Below are 14,974 nucleotides of genomic sequence, written 5' to 3'. Positions count from 1 at the left end.
TTACGCGCACTTTTTTTATCCAAAGTCACGAAGAAGTTGATTACCCGCGCAGTTTAAAATCATTATTTTTATAAAAAAATTGAGTTATAAGTACTTTACATTAAATTGCACAATAAAAATGCAAAAATATGTTTAAAATTTGTGCAGAATTTTTTGCTTGATTATATTTTGTTGAGTGTTTTGCTACAGTATCACGAGCTTTTTCATGTTCACATGGCATGCATCATTGCTTTACACAGTTGATTTAAATATTATTAAAATTTCATTGCAATAAAAATTAACATTAATCAATACTTATTAATTAAAAAACAGTTTGTATTTGATACCATTATGCAAATGCAAAAAATATACTTTTTATTGAAAGAGTTTGGTACACAAAAGTCTTGATTTTGAAACTCTTACATCATTTAAATAACGAGATAATCTTTTTGGTGTGAAATAATTATTAATGGTAAAAATCGATACTTTAAACGATAGTGAATAATATAACATCCTGAACATAGATTGTACATAATATACATATTTATGTAAAAAAAATACTTTGTACAAGAATTATACAATGCCTTTTTACAAATTCGTAACAACATAAACTTCTGCAATAACAATATAACAATCAAATATATATGTCGTAGATTTTTCAACGCAATGTTACTTGACTTGACTTTTAAAACGATTGTAATTTTCTTGAATAAAAAGGAACTATGACGCGTCTAAGTATAAAAGCTTTTAAAAAAAATGACACACTTGGAAAATAAGTATCTTCGTGGTCCCTGAACCAGAACCGCAAATTTTTTCCCGACACTCAGCATATTGTGTATGCTTTTTAGTTTCGTTGTTGTTGCTAATCGTAGGAAAATTTAATTCTTTATCGCGAGAAAAAAAAAATGTTTAATTGCATTATCATTACAAAATCTATTTCGCATCACAATGCAAGTCTATAATGAATAAAAAGGTCAAAGATAATAGTAAGTTACGTTGACAGAGTGTATAAATATATTTATATATAAGGCACGTAAGACGTTACAAAAGTTATTGTAACGCCCGAAAGTGTGTAGTAAAAGTCATTGTTGTATAAAAATAATTTCATAAAAACTATCGAAATGAATTGTGCGTTGTGTCAAACATTGTAAAAATGTACTCTGACCGTTCGTATTACACGTACAAACCTTTAAAACAACGAAACTGCTCCTAATCGATAGTTCTTCAAGTTTTACGGGCATATTGTTCTTCAAAAGTATACTTTACACTATTGAAAATTTTATTCGACATACGGTACGCGCGCGTGTGAAAAGGTTCAGGGATGACATTGGTGCTGTGCAAGCGATAATAAAATATACATATTTTACGTATATAGGCAGCGTACCCCCCTCCCCTCCTTTCGAATCATTACATTCAACCGTTTATTGTTTATTTGTCATACGTAGATATTATTGAAAATATATGATGTACATACGCATCTTATATACTCATTTGCATTTAGTGCAAATTCGTGTTACGTTGCGTTGCTTATATATTTATAGGTAAATTATCGGGCACTTAGCAATTCGTTTCAAAGTTTCGTTAGAGCTTTTACAAGGTGCGCGTGTAAAAACGAGTCATTTAAAATACAAAGCTTTTCGTGAGATTACAGTGAATAAGAGCAGAACGATCCCGTGTATTTTATAAAAGACAAATGTTTTAAGTAACATGGTTTTCAATTAATAATAAACCTACACTCACATATACGAATCTGATATACTTAATTTTCAATTGACTCTTGGATGTAAAATACATATTTATACAAGGGCTCAAAATTTGCGAACATACTTCACTCTGTCGTGTACTCGTATTCATGACATATGAACTTTTAACCGACCTTGGACACTATTTTTCTTTTGTCATTCAACTAATTTGCCTTTCGGACTGAATTTCAAGGCCAAAGTACAAAGACACATTGTTATTTATTTATCTTTTTTTTTTTTCCCCCTCGTAATAAATATTTCACGGCGCATCGACGACCACGTGCACTGTAACAAAATATACCCACACTGTCTCTGTTAAGGCTTACATCAACTCTTTTAACAAAAATTTCTCCTGCCCATTACGCTATATATATATGTACACACACACGCACTTCGAGAAAAATATATGTGTGTATGTTTATATTCGTACGTGTATATTTATATGTACAACATTTTAACACACTATGGGCGCGGAATACGTGCATCGGTCGGCAAGTGCATGATGAAAATAAACTCGGAGCTGATCGACGAGCATATATACTTACGTATATGTATAAGTAGAACGGAATAACACTTGTGCGAAGAATGTCGTCTTTCTAATACTATTGTAACAGTAGCCGCGAGCACATTTTGGCGTGATAAGGATATGCGAAGGAACACGGTTTCAAGAGCGTTTTTGGGCCCACTTCATGTCGTCGGCCCGGGGCTTGCAACCGGTCAGCCTCTCGATGCCGCACTCGAGGACGTGCCAGAAGCGCAGCTTTTCCAGGGGCCAGTTCAACCAGCCCGTCGTTATGCAAAAGTACGTCTCGTGTGGGGCGACGTGGTGCACGCGGTGGTGCCGCCTCGGCAGGATTATCCGGTGCTCCTGCAGCCAAACGACGAACGTCGGCAGCCCAAAGTAAGTGTGCGACCACTTGTGAATCTACAACGATTTTCATTTTTTATTGTTTCAGCTCGCGATTTGGCGCCTCGTGCGATCGATTGGGCCTACCTGGTTCGTCATTGCTATGAATATCGTGAGCTGGTACCAAAAGCAGATCCAAAAAAATCGTCTCTGGATTTCCGGCTCCGGCAGGACGACCAGGTCGTACAGGATCTTGCAGAGCACTGGTATGGTGACCGCGAACGTATCGCCGTTCGTCTCGATGAAATCGTGCCTGGTGATGCTCGTGGGATCTATGTGGTGTTCCCTGAATGGTCGGAGGAAATTCTGAAAGTCAAGGGGTGGTATCGAGAGAAAACCTTGGAAAATTTAATAGATTAATAGCACACCTAGGTGCCTATTACGTACCTTTCCTATGATCGGTAGCTCGATCGATCCCCACGTGTCGGCCGCCCAGTGGGCCAGACCCGAGATGAAATCGGTCGACAGCATGCTCAAGAACGTGCATATCATTATGAGGCTCAGGTTTTCCAGTCGTATCCGCACGAGGATGAAGAGAAAGACGAGCGACATGAGGACCACGGACACGATCACGCAAATCACTTCTTGGATCCTTTTGCCTGTGAAAAGAGAGGGTTGAGAGAAACACCTATAGGAAGAGAAAAAGGCAAAGCGAGAGTCGAGTGCTTTGGCTCACTTCCGCTGTAGAGGCTCGCTAGTTCCTGGGCACCCTTGTGATTCGGGCCCCACCTGGGCACCGTCCTGTCCTCCGTCGAGCTGCTCGGCACCACCGAGTTGGCGTTGGGGTCGTCCTCGAGCATCGAGTTCTCGTAGATCTGGCGCTCGGTTTTCACGGGGGCCAGCAAATTCGAGGCCATCGTGCAAGCGACCGAAGCCGCCTGGCCCAAATGCGGCATGGCCGACGCCTCCATCGTAAAGTATCAGCCTCGCGAGGTGATTGATAAATAATAGAATATACGGCCGCACGAATCAACGGCTTTTTCGTAGATAATCAAAGTTCACGCGCAAAAGTCCAGCCGGGGACCTTTTATTTACCATGCTACATCCGCTATATGTATATGTAAAACGATCAATTTGACCCATATACGTACGTATATGTATTATAAAATATATCGACAAGTAGTGCGTCCAGCGCGTTTTCTTTGGGTAATACTAAACAACTTGGCTTTCATTTCCGAAGTTGCGCTCCTCCGGCATCATCCGTGTAAAATGGCACGATCGTCGCGGTAGTCATAACACCTACAGATCCTCCCGGTATCGCGAGGACGTGCGGCAACGAGGATGCATCGAGTCGGAGCTCTTCATTGTGTTTGACAAAAGTAATTTGGAATTTTTACATCTAGGTTCCAATGGAGTCAGTGGTGTTTTGTACTCGACGGCGTCGCTTTGGACAACGAAGATCCTGCGTCCATGATGCCGATGGCACTGGCGGTGGTACTTACGTATCTGTAACAATCAACAGAACGATCATTGAGGAAATAACGATGAACGTCGTCGTCGATGGATTTTTGCTCGCACTTCGGTCTCTTTGACAAGGTGAAGTAAACTAAAACGCAAAGTATATATATGAATGGACGCGCGGCGCACTTCTCGGCCCTTTTTGAATCGACAATCGTCGGTTTGAACCAGTTTCGCGGCAGTTCGTTCACCTTCTAAATTGTACAAATACAGTGAAGTCGAGTTGAAACTAGACCTCAGTCCAGTTCTACGTTAACCAAGTGTAAATATATACACGCGCGCACTGTACATCACCTCTATATAATTTACCCGTATAAATTTCTCAAGTCCGCACATTTACTGTATGATACACATGTAACGTGTACACGCACGTCGCGCAATTATCAATGGTTTTAACGCGTCGATGCGCGTGTCTCTTGTTGAAAATTATTATTTTAGAGCACTATTTTACGCGCACGCGGGTACGAATGAAGATAATTAACGAGTTATCGCGTGCACTGCGCGAGTACTTATTGGTTGGGAAAAAAAAAAAAAAAAAAAAAAAAAAAAAAAAAAAAAAAGTTGAAACGTGTAAAAAAAATACTATTATTCCCGAGGCAATTTCAACTAACGACAACAGCCTGTTCGTATCATTGAAATTGTTGTAACTGCTCTCGTATAGGTACAATTTTCCAATGAATGAAAAAAAGAAAGTTTATAATTTAACGAGTTCAGCTAAAACCGCCAAATTCATGGGAGTCGCATCTTACGCGTATGTTGGTTCAAATTGTAATTGCCAGTGGTAGAGTTATGATTTGGTGTAACGTGAAACAAAGAGTCGGTTCTTCTGAGGTTTCGCATTACGGTTTAAAGTCGCCATAAAAGCGTCACTTGCTGTGCGGCGGTGTGCTTGAAATTCCAGCCCGACACCCCGACCTAGTGAACATAAATGGGGGAAGAGAGGACGAGAGAGGCGGACGTATATACGCACGGTCGACGTCACCGCAGCGGCGCTCTCCATTGACGAAACGAAGACGAATGGAAGATGAAGCGAAAAAAAAAAAAAAAAAAAAAAAAGGCGCTCCTCGTCTCTGCACCCAACGAATGAAGCACTGCGTGTATTGTACTTGACGGATGGTGTTTCGAAACGGTGAGCCAGTGAATCTGGTTTCGGCTGAATTTTCGACGATGTACGCGGATGTTTTCGTGGGAACGTAAGATTTAGTCGAAACGAGCTTGAAACCGAGGGTTTCGGGGTTTCTTTTTTTAGGTCACCGACACCATATTCACCACACGTTACACAACCACCAAGATGTGAGATGTTACTTAAGATCACCGTTTAACCCGAGCAACCATCAAAACACGGTTCCCAAAATTTTTTGGAAACTAGGACACTAGCCCATCGGCCATCCATTACTCGGCAATTCTTGTCACACGTTGCAAGTTCATACATTTTCAGAGGCCAACAGCGTATCTGCGGCACGTAATTCGGTTGGGTCCGATTTTTGACTAAAACGTGCTGGATTTTCCTTTTCACTTTGTGGTCTGAAAGGCCAATGGACCGAGGAGCCAAAAACGGAGGTAGAGAATAAAAAAAAAGTGCGACACCTGTTCTCGCTTCGTATCGTTTTCTCTTCGATCCGTGATCCAAGTTTTAATTTCACAAAAAAAAATCGCGCTACAACCCGATACACGATTTTTGTTTTTTCTATTTTTCTTCTGATCTGCTATGGAAGCGGGTGAAAAATGAACCAAGTGATGTATGCCGCAGCGGTGCGTGTATACATATTAGAATAGAATGCGGCGAAAAGGCGCTTTGGCTCGATTGCAACTCTACCTCTCTCTCTGCTGCATACACAGGCTGAAAGAACACTTGTGCGCATTTATATACCCACACATGCGCCTGTGCGACTAGAAATTCCTCAACCACCAGGCAGTGCTTGCAACAAAAATGCGCTATTTTGTTGACTCTCATTATCAAACGCTCATACGACCGATCACACGCGCGCGCGCCCGCGTACATGCACGAGGGAGAGAGATAAGTATCGCCGATCGTCACGTAATTTTTTTGCCGTACAGCGGACGATTCGCGGGGAGAAATAGCCGAGAGTGACCTGTTGAGACGAGTCTAGGCCCACGAAGAAGAAGACAAGATGAGATATAATAACATGACACCCATACCTATATATATGCTTGTTTTATACACACCTATAATATTATCACGAGAAAAGGGGGAGCACTCGCGCCTTTGCGAGACTTGCCAGGAGTTTCGACTCTATTCTTCATCACCCCTCCCCCAATGTGTCTATTTATTTTTGTTTTCCAATAATCTTACGAACGAATCGATGATTTTCCAAGCACAAAAAGCTGCACTCTTTTGGGGGCGAACCGAGCAACATATATTATTCCAAAGCACTCAAATACAAAGTGCAATACGAGACGATGGGGAAAAAAAAAAAAAAAAAAGGTGTGAGCAAAATCCTTGCGCATCATCGGCACACTTGTATCGGTACATAGGCCCAATAAACACACGTGCATCGGATCAGATGACGCCTCGAGGAGGGAGAGAAAGAGAGATCATAGAGCGCGGCGCGCGACAGAGGAGACGAAAATAAATATGACATGGAGAAAAAGAATACGGAAAATTCGTTGACGGCGAGAAGTATAGGGTGAAAAAAAAAAAAAGCTCTACAGGTCCCTCTCTCTGCGCGTCGCGCTTTCGGGACTAGCGTGTGTCCCACTATAGCTTGTCATGTACGTGTATTTTCGTCTTTCTCCTCTTACTTTACCCGCCAGCCGCGACATGATTGGTATGCATTATTGCAAGTTAAATCGATTCCTGCAAGCACGAAAAAAAAAAAAAAAAAAAAAAAAACGAAAAGAATCACCAATGGTACTTATACGGAAAAACTGAGTTCCGCGCACTCCCGCGGGTCCAAAAACACACTCGCTCCAAACTTGTAAGATGTTGTAACGCGTATCGCGCAAAGTGTTAAACACTATACGTAAAGTACGTGCACTTGCAAACCGAAAGTTATAGAGATGGATACACAAAAGCCGGGGAGGTGGGGGGAGGGGTCATCTCTATATACTTGGTCTAGAAATTCTAAATCCGACGCGCCTTACCCGCAATAGAATTATATATACACTCGTAAAACTGGGCGCCTCTGAAAACGTGTTCATATACCTGTATGCGTCATTTGGGGCACGCGTGCCGATCGACGCGTACAGGCAATGTTATACATATATGTATATATATACACGGGCACGAGCGAGCTTCTCCGAGGGAGAGGCCAGACTGACTCCTCGAGCCAAACACTCGTACATCACGCAACGACCTAAACTTGCATAGAGAGCGTAGAGAGGGAGCGCGCGCGCGCCTCGCCTTACTTGCTTGTGTATAGATATATATATATACCTATACTTATAACTTTTGTATAAACATATAACAATGTAGATTTGTCGGTATTGTATCGTGCAGTCATCATCATCGCTCGCCGGGTCGTCGTCATCGTCGTCATCGTCGTCGACGTCGCAATGTACACCTACGAGTTGATGTTATATATACAACGCCGCCCCCTCCTGGAATGGGAGAGCCTTATTGCTGCCTACATAAATATATATAATATAAGGCATACCTGTGATCTATAGCCTATATGCATGGCCTTCTCCTTTGCGCTCTCGTGTCCTCGACTCTCCTCTCTCTCCCTCTCTTGCACCATGGTGATAAAAAACAACGTTACAACGATTACCGATTTTCCCGCGTGGGTGTATATATATATATTTATATGCTTAGCCCACTTTTCGCGCTTTCGATTTTACTACGTACCCTTTACTACCTGTGGCCCTTTTTGTTTTTTTTTTTTTTTCTTCCGGAGTCAGAGGGGGAGGAGAGGGTTATCGTTACCAGCCCTCTCGTGAGCCTAATTGGGCTATACCGTAGGTATTACACGGCGCTGATGTTTCAATATATACGTGCGATGCACACCCGTCTACTTCTCGTCGATCGCGCGGTTTTTGCGTTGGCCTTGCGCCAACTGTTTTTATTTCTTTGAACCCTGTATGTGAATACACATACGAGGTGTGTTCGCGAGCCACCCACCGGCGAGTGTGCCGTAAAAAAAAAAAAAAAAAATAATGGGCATACCCGCTCGCGAATGGGAGAGTTCTCGAAAGCGTGTGTGTAGAGCTTTTTCGACCATAAATCCAGTACCTTTGAAAATTAACGAGCTCCGGGTGACACGTGGTGTTCATCACTCTCTCGAAAAACCAAAGGGTCTTTTTTTCTTCTTTCTTTCTTCTCATTACTTCGATCAAGTCTATTTGGTGGAACACGCCTTTTCATTTATTTCCAGGTCAACGAATTTTAGCCATAAGTTTACCGCCAACGAGGAAGTGCGTGTGTGTGACTTATACTTACGGCCAAAGTATAAACTGCCGATTTTCTTACCGATCATGCATCGCGACCAAGTAACTATGTAATTAAAATTATATACTAAACAAAAACCACAACACAAACTGTTGTTCCTTTGTTACGTTGACGCGCGTGTATTGAGCAGCATATAGCAAACGTAGTTGGGTCGACAAACGCGTATCGATCGTTGAGACGAATAATCAAAAATTGCGCGCATGTGTGTATAATGTACTACGTACAACACATGTGAATTTCGTCCGACGTATCCGCGCGAAAATTTACAACCGAACGCATTGTCTTTGGTCGTCGTCGTCGTCGTCGTTATTGATCGACCAAACTATAGGCTTTATTGGTCGTTAAGCCAACACGCGCGGCTGTACAGCTTTCACGTTTTACCCAATGTGTCATACTTAGTACATCATAGTATGTCGTATGGTTGAACATTTTTCGGCAGCCGGTCCGTAGGTACATTGGTATTATTTGCGTGTAATATGCGTTTTCTATTTTCATTCGGCTCGAGGAGACTATTTGCGAGTCACCTTTTTGAGGCCTCGGCGTTTGCAGCGGAAAAATATTACATAAATCGGTAATAATTAAGCGCAAACAGGCCTTATCTACGCTATACGTATACCATACCTCACTATTACTACTGCCGCTGCAACGGATGCAAATGAGCGAGAAACTGAAGAAAAGACCTCTGCCCCCCCCTCCCCCCGTTCCGAGAAAATTCTCTCTCTAGGTCGCGCTGCAAAAAGCTCGGCAAATTGAAAACAAAGTTACGTTAGTTGGCTTTGTAAACTTGCAAAATGTTAGTGGGTACATATACGCATCGATCCGACGCAAATGTTGTTTGTCATATCTCAATTAATATTTATTACCGGGTATAATGTGTTATATCGCAGAAAATCGAGTGACATTCTTGGGACCATTAAATTTAATGTCACGTGTAGTATATAATGTGCCATCGGTTTCCAGGTAGAAAGAAATCGTTAACTCTACCGGAGCACGAATAATGGAGTAATAAGAAAAAAAAAAAAAAAAAAAAAAAAAAAAAAAAGTAAGGAGGAGAAGAGAAATTACGTACCGCGCCTTTTTTTCCGCGGATATGTACGAGTGTTCTCGGGGCCGTCGTTCGCTTCTCTAATGGTGTGTCCAAAGAGGTGCTCGAAATCGTAAAAGGGCCATTCGACGGCTCCGCATGATTTAGAAAATCAATACCTACCTGCCGGACGCTCCAATCAAAGATCAAACAATGTTTTTTCCTTTCTTCGTTCGATCGTTCATTTTGCGTTTACTCATCATGCGCTGTGTATGGGTGTGTGTTTTGTGCCCCGATGATCAGTACCTTTCATCAAAGCACACAACGATCCTTTTTTTCCTTTTTATTTACTCTGTACATACATTGGACTGTACGGGAAATGTTATTTTTCACATCAGCTGATGTTGCACGTTTGTGACTATATTTCAGATTCTTTTTTTTTTTTTTTTTTTTTTTTTTTTTTTTTTTCCCATTAACAACGTGCCTATACTAGAGGAAAAAAATAATGCACCTTCTCGTCACAAATCGTATATAATATGTACACGAAACGACAGAAAAACGGACATGAATCCACGAAAAAAAATCATATTTTCCTGATGACGTGCCAACTCTTTGGAAACTATAGCGGAGGATGACAAACAAAAAAAAATACAGCTCATCGGGAAACAATAATTGTATAAGGTGCGACCAGAAGGGATTATTCTCTCTTTGCGGCATGTAACATTGATTATTCCAACACCTAATTTGTTTGCGAACCCAATAACGTATACGGCAAACCGTTTGCACAGCTTAAGCCGTCATTAACACACGATCCAGAACGATCGCGCCACTTGTCGCGCCGGACGGTGTACGTATACGTATCGGCTTTATTAAAAAATTACGTCACCCCGTTTATGCACGCGTACACGAACCTCGTTATTATCGATTAAATCCTTGTAGGCTGTGTATATATACATATATATATACATATATACATACGCGTGACATATGCATAATATAAATTCCTACACCAACCGATGACGCGCCTAGTACTTACGAGTATCGGTATCCCCGCGTGATGTCTAACGTGCCTACTCGGCGGCTTCGTTCATAAATAATGACGATCGATAAGAAAACTAGTACCGAGTCGCTGTGCACTCACGTCTCTCTATATATATATATATATGTATATGGGTGTATAGCTAACTTTTATACTTAATTTTCAAAGTTCAAAGGGGCCCCTTTAGCATGATTCCTTATCTTTTGTACTTATTACCACGAATCGTGCCTTACTTTTGCACTGCAGTTAACGATCAAAATCCTAGAAGCGCCGTTTGTACCGCGCAGCTCACGAGCGTGTAATGAGATCGCCGTCGAGGAAGCGGAGGATAAATATATACGGGCGATGCAGGCTGGGAGCCACTTATTAGCAAAGAGTGTCCGTTAAGAACAATTTTTCAACGACTCATTCGGTTACGCTGCACCAGTTATACACATAAGCGGGGAACAAAAGGTATCACGGTTCAAAGGAAACGGGGGAAATTCATAGCGCGAGTCTTTCTCCCGCTTTTCACGTTACGCGCGTCCCTCCGGGGTCGCCCATGTGAGCGCATTAAATTATACTCTCAGCAGAGTTAGACTCGTTACTCCGCGCAGTAAAAAAAAAAAAAAAACAGAGTAGGTATGTAAAATAACCAAGATAATCATACAAAGTAGGTATATATACCCGTACACACGAGCGCGAATGAAAATAAAACAATCCCGAGAACAACGACGCGTTGCACGAAGGTCGGTACTTTCCAACGAGACACGGAATATAGGTATACATATGTACCCTATACCCTACAGCGTCTTTTCTTTCTAAAGCGCATAATATATATGTACATACACGTGCATGCACACTTACACCCCCTTTATTGCTCACTCGCGAGTCGGTACAAGTGTATATTTATATGGTATACCGATTATTCCTTGCGGACGAATAATAAATTAGCAGGTCAGCGGGACGCCAAATCGATCTGTACTTACTTGTACACTAGGTGTACCTCAGTGCGCAACAATCTTTCGTACATTACACGCAAAATATATAGATACGCGGATTCTGAAATCGCGCTTACCTATATGTATATACAGTGCAGCACGTGTAAAGTGCGGGTGTGTAATTATTCATCGGGTTGTATGTAAAACCAGCGTGAAAATCGTCACGTGTGTACTCGTGCCAACCTGATCGTTATCTTTACTTGTGTCTTTTTTTTTTTTTTTTTTTTTTTTTTTATGGGCCGACAAAGTACTTGTACTTTATACGTACGAATAAAGTGGGGAGGGGAGACGACTGTGAACTTGACATTGGGTCGCGCATACTGCGCTGGGAGGAGTATCATAAAATCGGTATGGCGATCGGTTGATCGTTTGTGTGTGACCCGTTGCACGCTCTTATGTCGCGACTTTTCCCTTCGAATCGAGTACGTACGTGTTCTAAACACTCAAAAGTTCGAGCTGGTAATTATTTTTAATTGTTTTCTACATCCTTGAAACTTTTTTTTTTTAACGTTTGTTTCTTTCTCCCGCGTACGCAAACCGGTACATGTAGGCGTTCGACCTTCGAAATTAAGCTGCTTAGGTATTATACTCGTAACAACGGACGCGACGATTTTCACGAAATTTCGACAAGAGCCGCTAAAAACGACACCGCTACACGCGAGTTCGAATGTATGTACATATTTTTTTTTTCCCGCAGTCGCTTTTTTTGCACCCCTCCGCAATCGAATTAAAGATCTTTTTCGAAATTGTTTCTTGTTCTTAAACAAAAATGGCAGAGAGACATATCGGCGTAGTGGCAAAGAGACACGCAAGCCATTGCGTATATTATACACAGATGAAGTCCACGAGATTGTCGAAACGACACGAGAGAGAGAGAGAGAGAGAGGGTATAGAGCACGTTTTTGCAAAACCCCAATTTACTAGGCGACGACCTTCTTTCTCGGGGCAGAGAATTTTCTTTTTCCGTGTACACACGTAAATATACCTCGGCGTATTATGCATTCGTTTGATAATCGGCCGCGAGCACACTAATGCATGAAAAGTACTGTACGCTAAACAATACGTGCAGATATTTATTTCACTCCTCCCCCTCCTGCCCTCTCGATTCGAGCGAATTATGTAAATAATAGCCGACACGCATGGCAAGAGCAAATGTAACAGTATGGTGTACACACATATAGGTGGTTAATAGCTCCATATATATTTATGCGATACAAAATCGAGATTATTTTAACACATATTTATATATACCAGGAAGGGTAATTTTTGCTTCTCCAATATAGGCAGTAAGTACACGGGCACACGGACGGACCTTTGCAATATAATTGAGCGAGTACATGCAACTGGTGACTGTACACTCCTATACTTACTTACCCTTTATATATATATTCAACGCGATGACACACGCCTTTTTGGACACAAATTGGCATAAATGCGTGAAAACACGATCGTTAATCGAGAATACGAGATCCAAGATAAGAGGGTATAATATAGGACAGTACAACATATGCATACATATATTGAAATTTTATGGGGGAAAAAAAAACGAAATATAAATAGCTATACTCAACACTACTTACATAAAAGAACTTTTAATAACATTGTACCGTTTGATTTTGTCGCGCACATTTCAATCACTATGTGCATAAAAACACCATTTATTTTTTAGAGACAATGTATAAAGCTATACCCAGCTACAGTAGCCCATGGTTTTTTTTTTTTGTTTTTTCTAATTACAGGCTGTACGTACCTGTGCACCATACACACCTTATCATCAATAGGTTTTTCAGGTGTAAAAAGCTAGTATAGACACCAGTGTGAACCAGTATTTTCGTGAAAGGGTTTAATTGCTCTAAATTACTACTACTACATCCATGCACTGCACATACGTGCATACATATATACAACTTGACATTACAGCTCGATTTGATTAGATGCTATTTTACAAACTGTACTTTGTTTGTAATTGATTTTTTTTTTTTTTTTTATTTCTTTTTTTTTCATTTTTTATTGACGTGTGTATTATGATACTATAATAAATATTAGGGAGTGACTCGATTAGATCGAAAACTATGTGATCCGATTTCAATATTATGCAATATGCGCTTGGTCTTCTTTATATTGTGTATACCTATACGATACAATACACAATATACAATCGACCGATATAACAACGAGTGCTGGATTTTACCAGTATAATAATTATATAACATAGTGATCACACGTTTTGTAAGTCAAAACACAAAAGGCCCCTCAATCATTGATTCTATGTCTCAGTGTTACCGATTATTATTATTACTATTATTATTATTATTATTATTATTATTACTGACCGTGGATATTTATCGTATTTGTCGGCAGATAAAACACAAGGTAAGAAAATCGAGTTTTACTTTTGTTAGTTATCGTGTTTACATTGGACAAGTATACTGCGGCTAATCGATACTATTTTCCGTTGATTCCATCCGATCCTCGCTAGTCTGGAAGTCATGACATTGTAAAAAAATAACACGTAATATATGAGCTTATCGACGAATCAGGGATGAATCGATATTTGGGTTGATTATATTTCTTCCTTCTCCTCCCCCCCTGCCGTATTTCTTCTTTGTACACTATAAAATTAATTTCAGCAATTACCGCGTGACTAAATTATTCAAAAGTCAAGTTCCATCGTTTCCAAGTCCCGAACAAAAGTCGATACACAACGACCTCCTTCGTCCCCTTCTCCCTTGACCGGTAAGTACTCGCCGAAGTCAAGTTTCTTACATTATTTCAACGCAACAATTATAAATAAGCAAGTACGTATATTTTTATGTTATATATATACTCCGCCAACGCGTTCTTCCGTTGTGTTTTGACGGTTACCACAACGATAAATGTCGAGAGCATTGTGAAACTTTTATAAAAATCGCAACTATTTTTTTTTTAAATATATTTCAAGTTTCGTTGAACCTGACAGAGAGTAAAATAAACTGTCGAGCGAGTAATAGCTTGGCTCAATTTATCAATGTATATATAGTACATAAAAATAAGAACGTGTCGTGATAGAATATCGGCAGAAAGGTGGAATTCATTTTTCTCCGTGTTCAAACGCGCGACAGCTTTTACCGCGAAGAGCTTTAATTTAAAAATCGGTCGATCTGTAGCGTCGCAAGCAAGCGCTGGTGCCGAGGGAGGACTTTGACTAGTTCAGTCAAGCTCTTTCTCTCTCGCACGCGCTAGCGTACGGAAAGCGATGCCGCGCTTGATCACCGTGGTACCGTGTCCGTCCTGCTTGCTCTTAGGCGCTCTCTTACCACCACCCACAGCTGAGGCGAGGGAAAAAGCCGGAAAAGGAGTCGAGAAGAAAAGGGACCAAGGCCTGTCTGCGCGCGGGACGCCGCCAAGCCCAACGGCCGTGCTCAAGAAAAGCCATGTATAATTATTAACATTAATCC

General features: G+C 41.0%; 1 protein-coding gene across 2 annotated transcripts; it reads right to left on the bottom strand.

The window, feature by feature from the left end:
- Positions 1–2,237: 2,237 nt before the first annotated feature.
- On the bottom strand, positions 2,238–7,286 carry Kua (Plasmanylethanolamine desaturase Kua). 2 transcript variants are annotated; one of them, XM_089591401.1, is made up of 5 exons: positions 7,253–7,286; positions 3,305–4,074; positions 3,016–3,227; positions 2,716–2,934; positions 2,238–2,646 (listed from the first exon to the last, which is right to left on the bottom strand). In XM_089591401.1, exons 2-5 carry the CDS (start codon positions 3,537–3,539, stop codon positions 2,386–2,388), a joined length of 927 nt encoding a protein of 308 aa, XP_089447527.1. In that variant the 5' UTR covers positions 3,540–4,074; positions 7,253–7,286; the 3' UTR covers positions 2,238–2,385. The 2 variants fall into 2 exon arrangements, with proteins under 2 accessions (XP_089447527.1, XP_014210278.2); XM_014354792.2 differs by lacking the exon at positions 7,253–7,286 and adding an exon at positions 5,674–5,694.
- Between the last annotated feature and the right edge of the window lie 7,688 nt (positions 7,287–14,974).

This window comes from Copidosoma floridanum, unplaced genomic scaffold (genome assembly GCF_036245765.1).
Source record: "Copidosoma floridanum isolate Cflo_tuat_1 unplaced genomic scaffold, Cflo_Japanese_pri ptg000013l, whole genome shotgun sequence".
Classification (NCBI taxonomy): Eukaryota; Metazoa; Arthropoda; class Insecta; order Hymenoptera; family Encyrtidae; genus Copidosoma; species Copidosoma floridanum.
Note: the sequence above shows the minus strand (reverse complement) of the source record. Positions and strands in the feature narration are given on the sequence as shown.

What these genes read in the sequence shown, in the direction of transcription:
- Kua (XM_089591401.1), bottom strand. Translation starts at nt 3,539, where the DNA reads ATGGAGGCGTCGGCCATGCCGCATTTGGGCCAGGCGGCTTCGGTCGCT. An exon ending in AGCGAGCCTCTACAGCGGAA is followed by an intron (nt 3,228 to 3,304) that starts GTGAGCCAAAGC and finishes CTCTTTTCACAG; the next exon opens with GCAAAAGGATCCAAGAAGTG. An exon ending in AGCTACCGATCATAGGAAAG is followed by an intron (nt 2,935 to 3,015) that starts GTACGTAATAGG and finishes CTTGACTTTCAG; the next exon opens with AATTTCCTCCGACCATTCAG.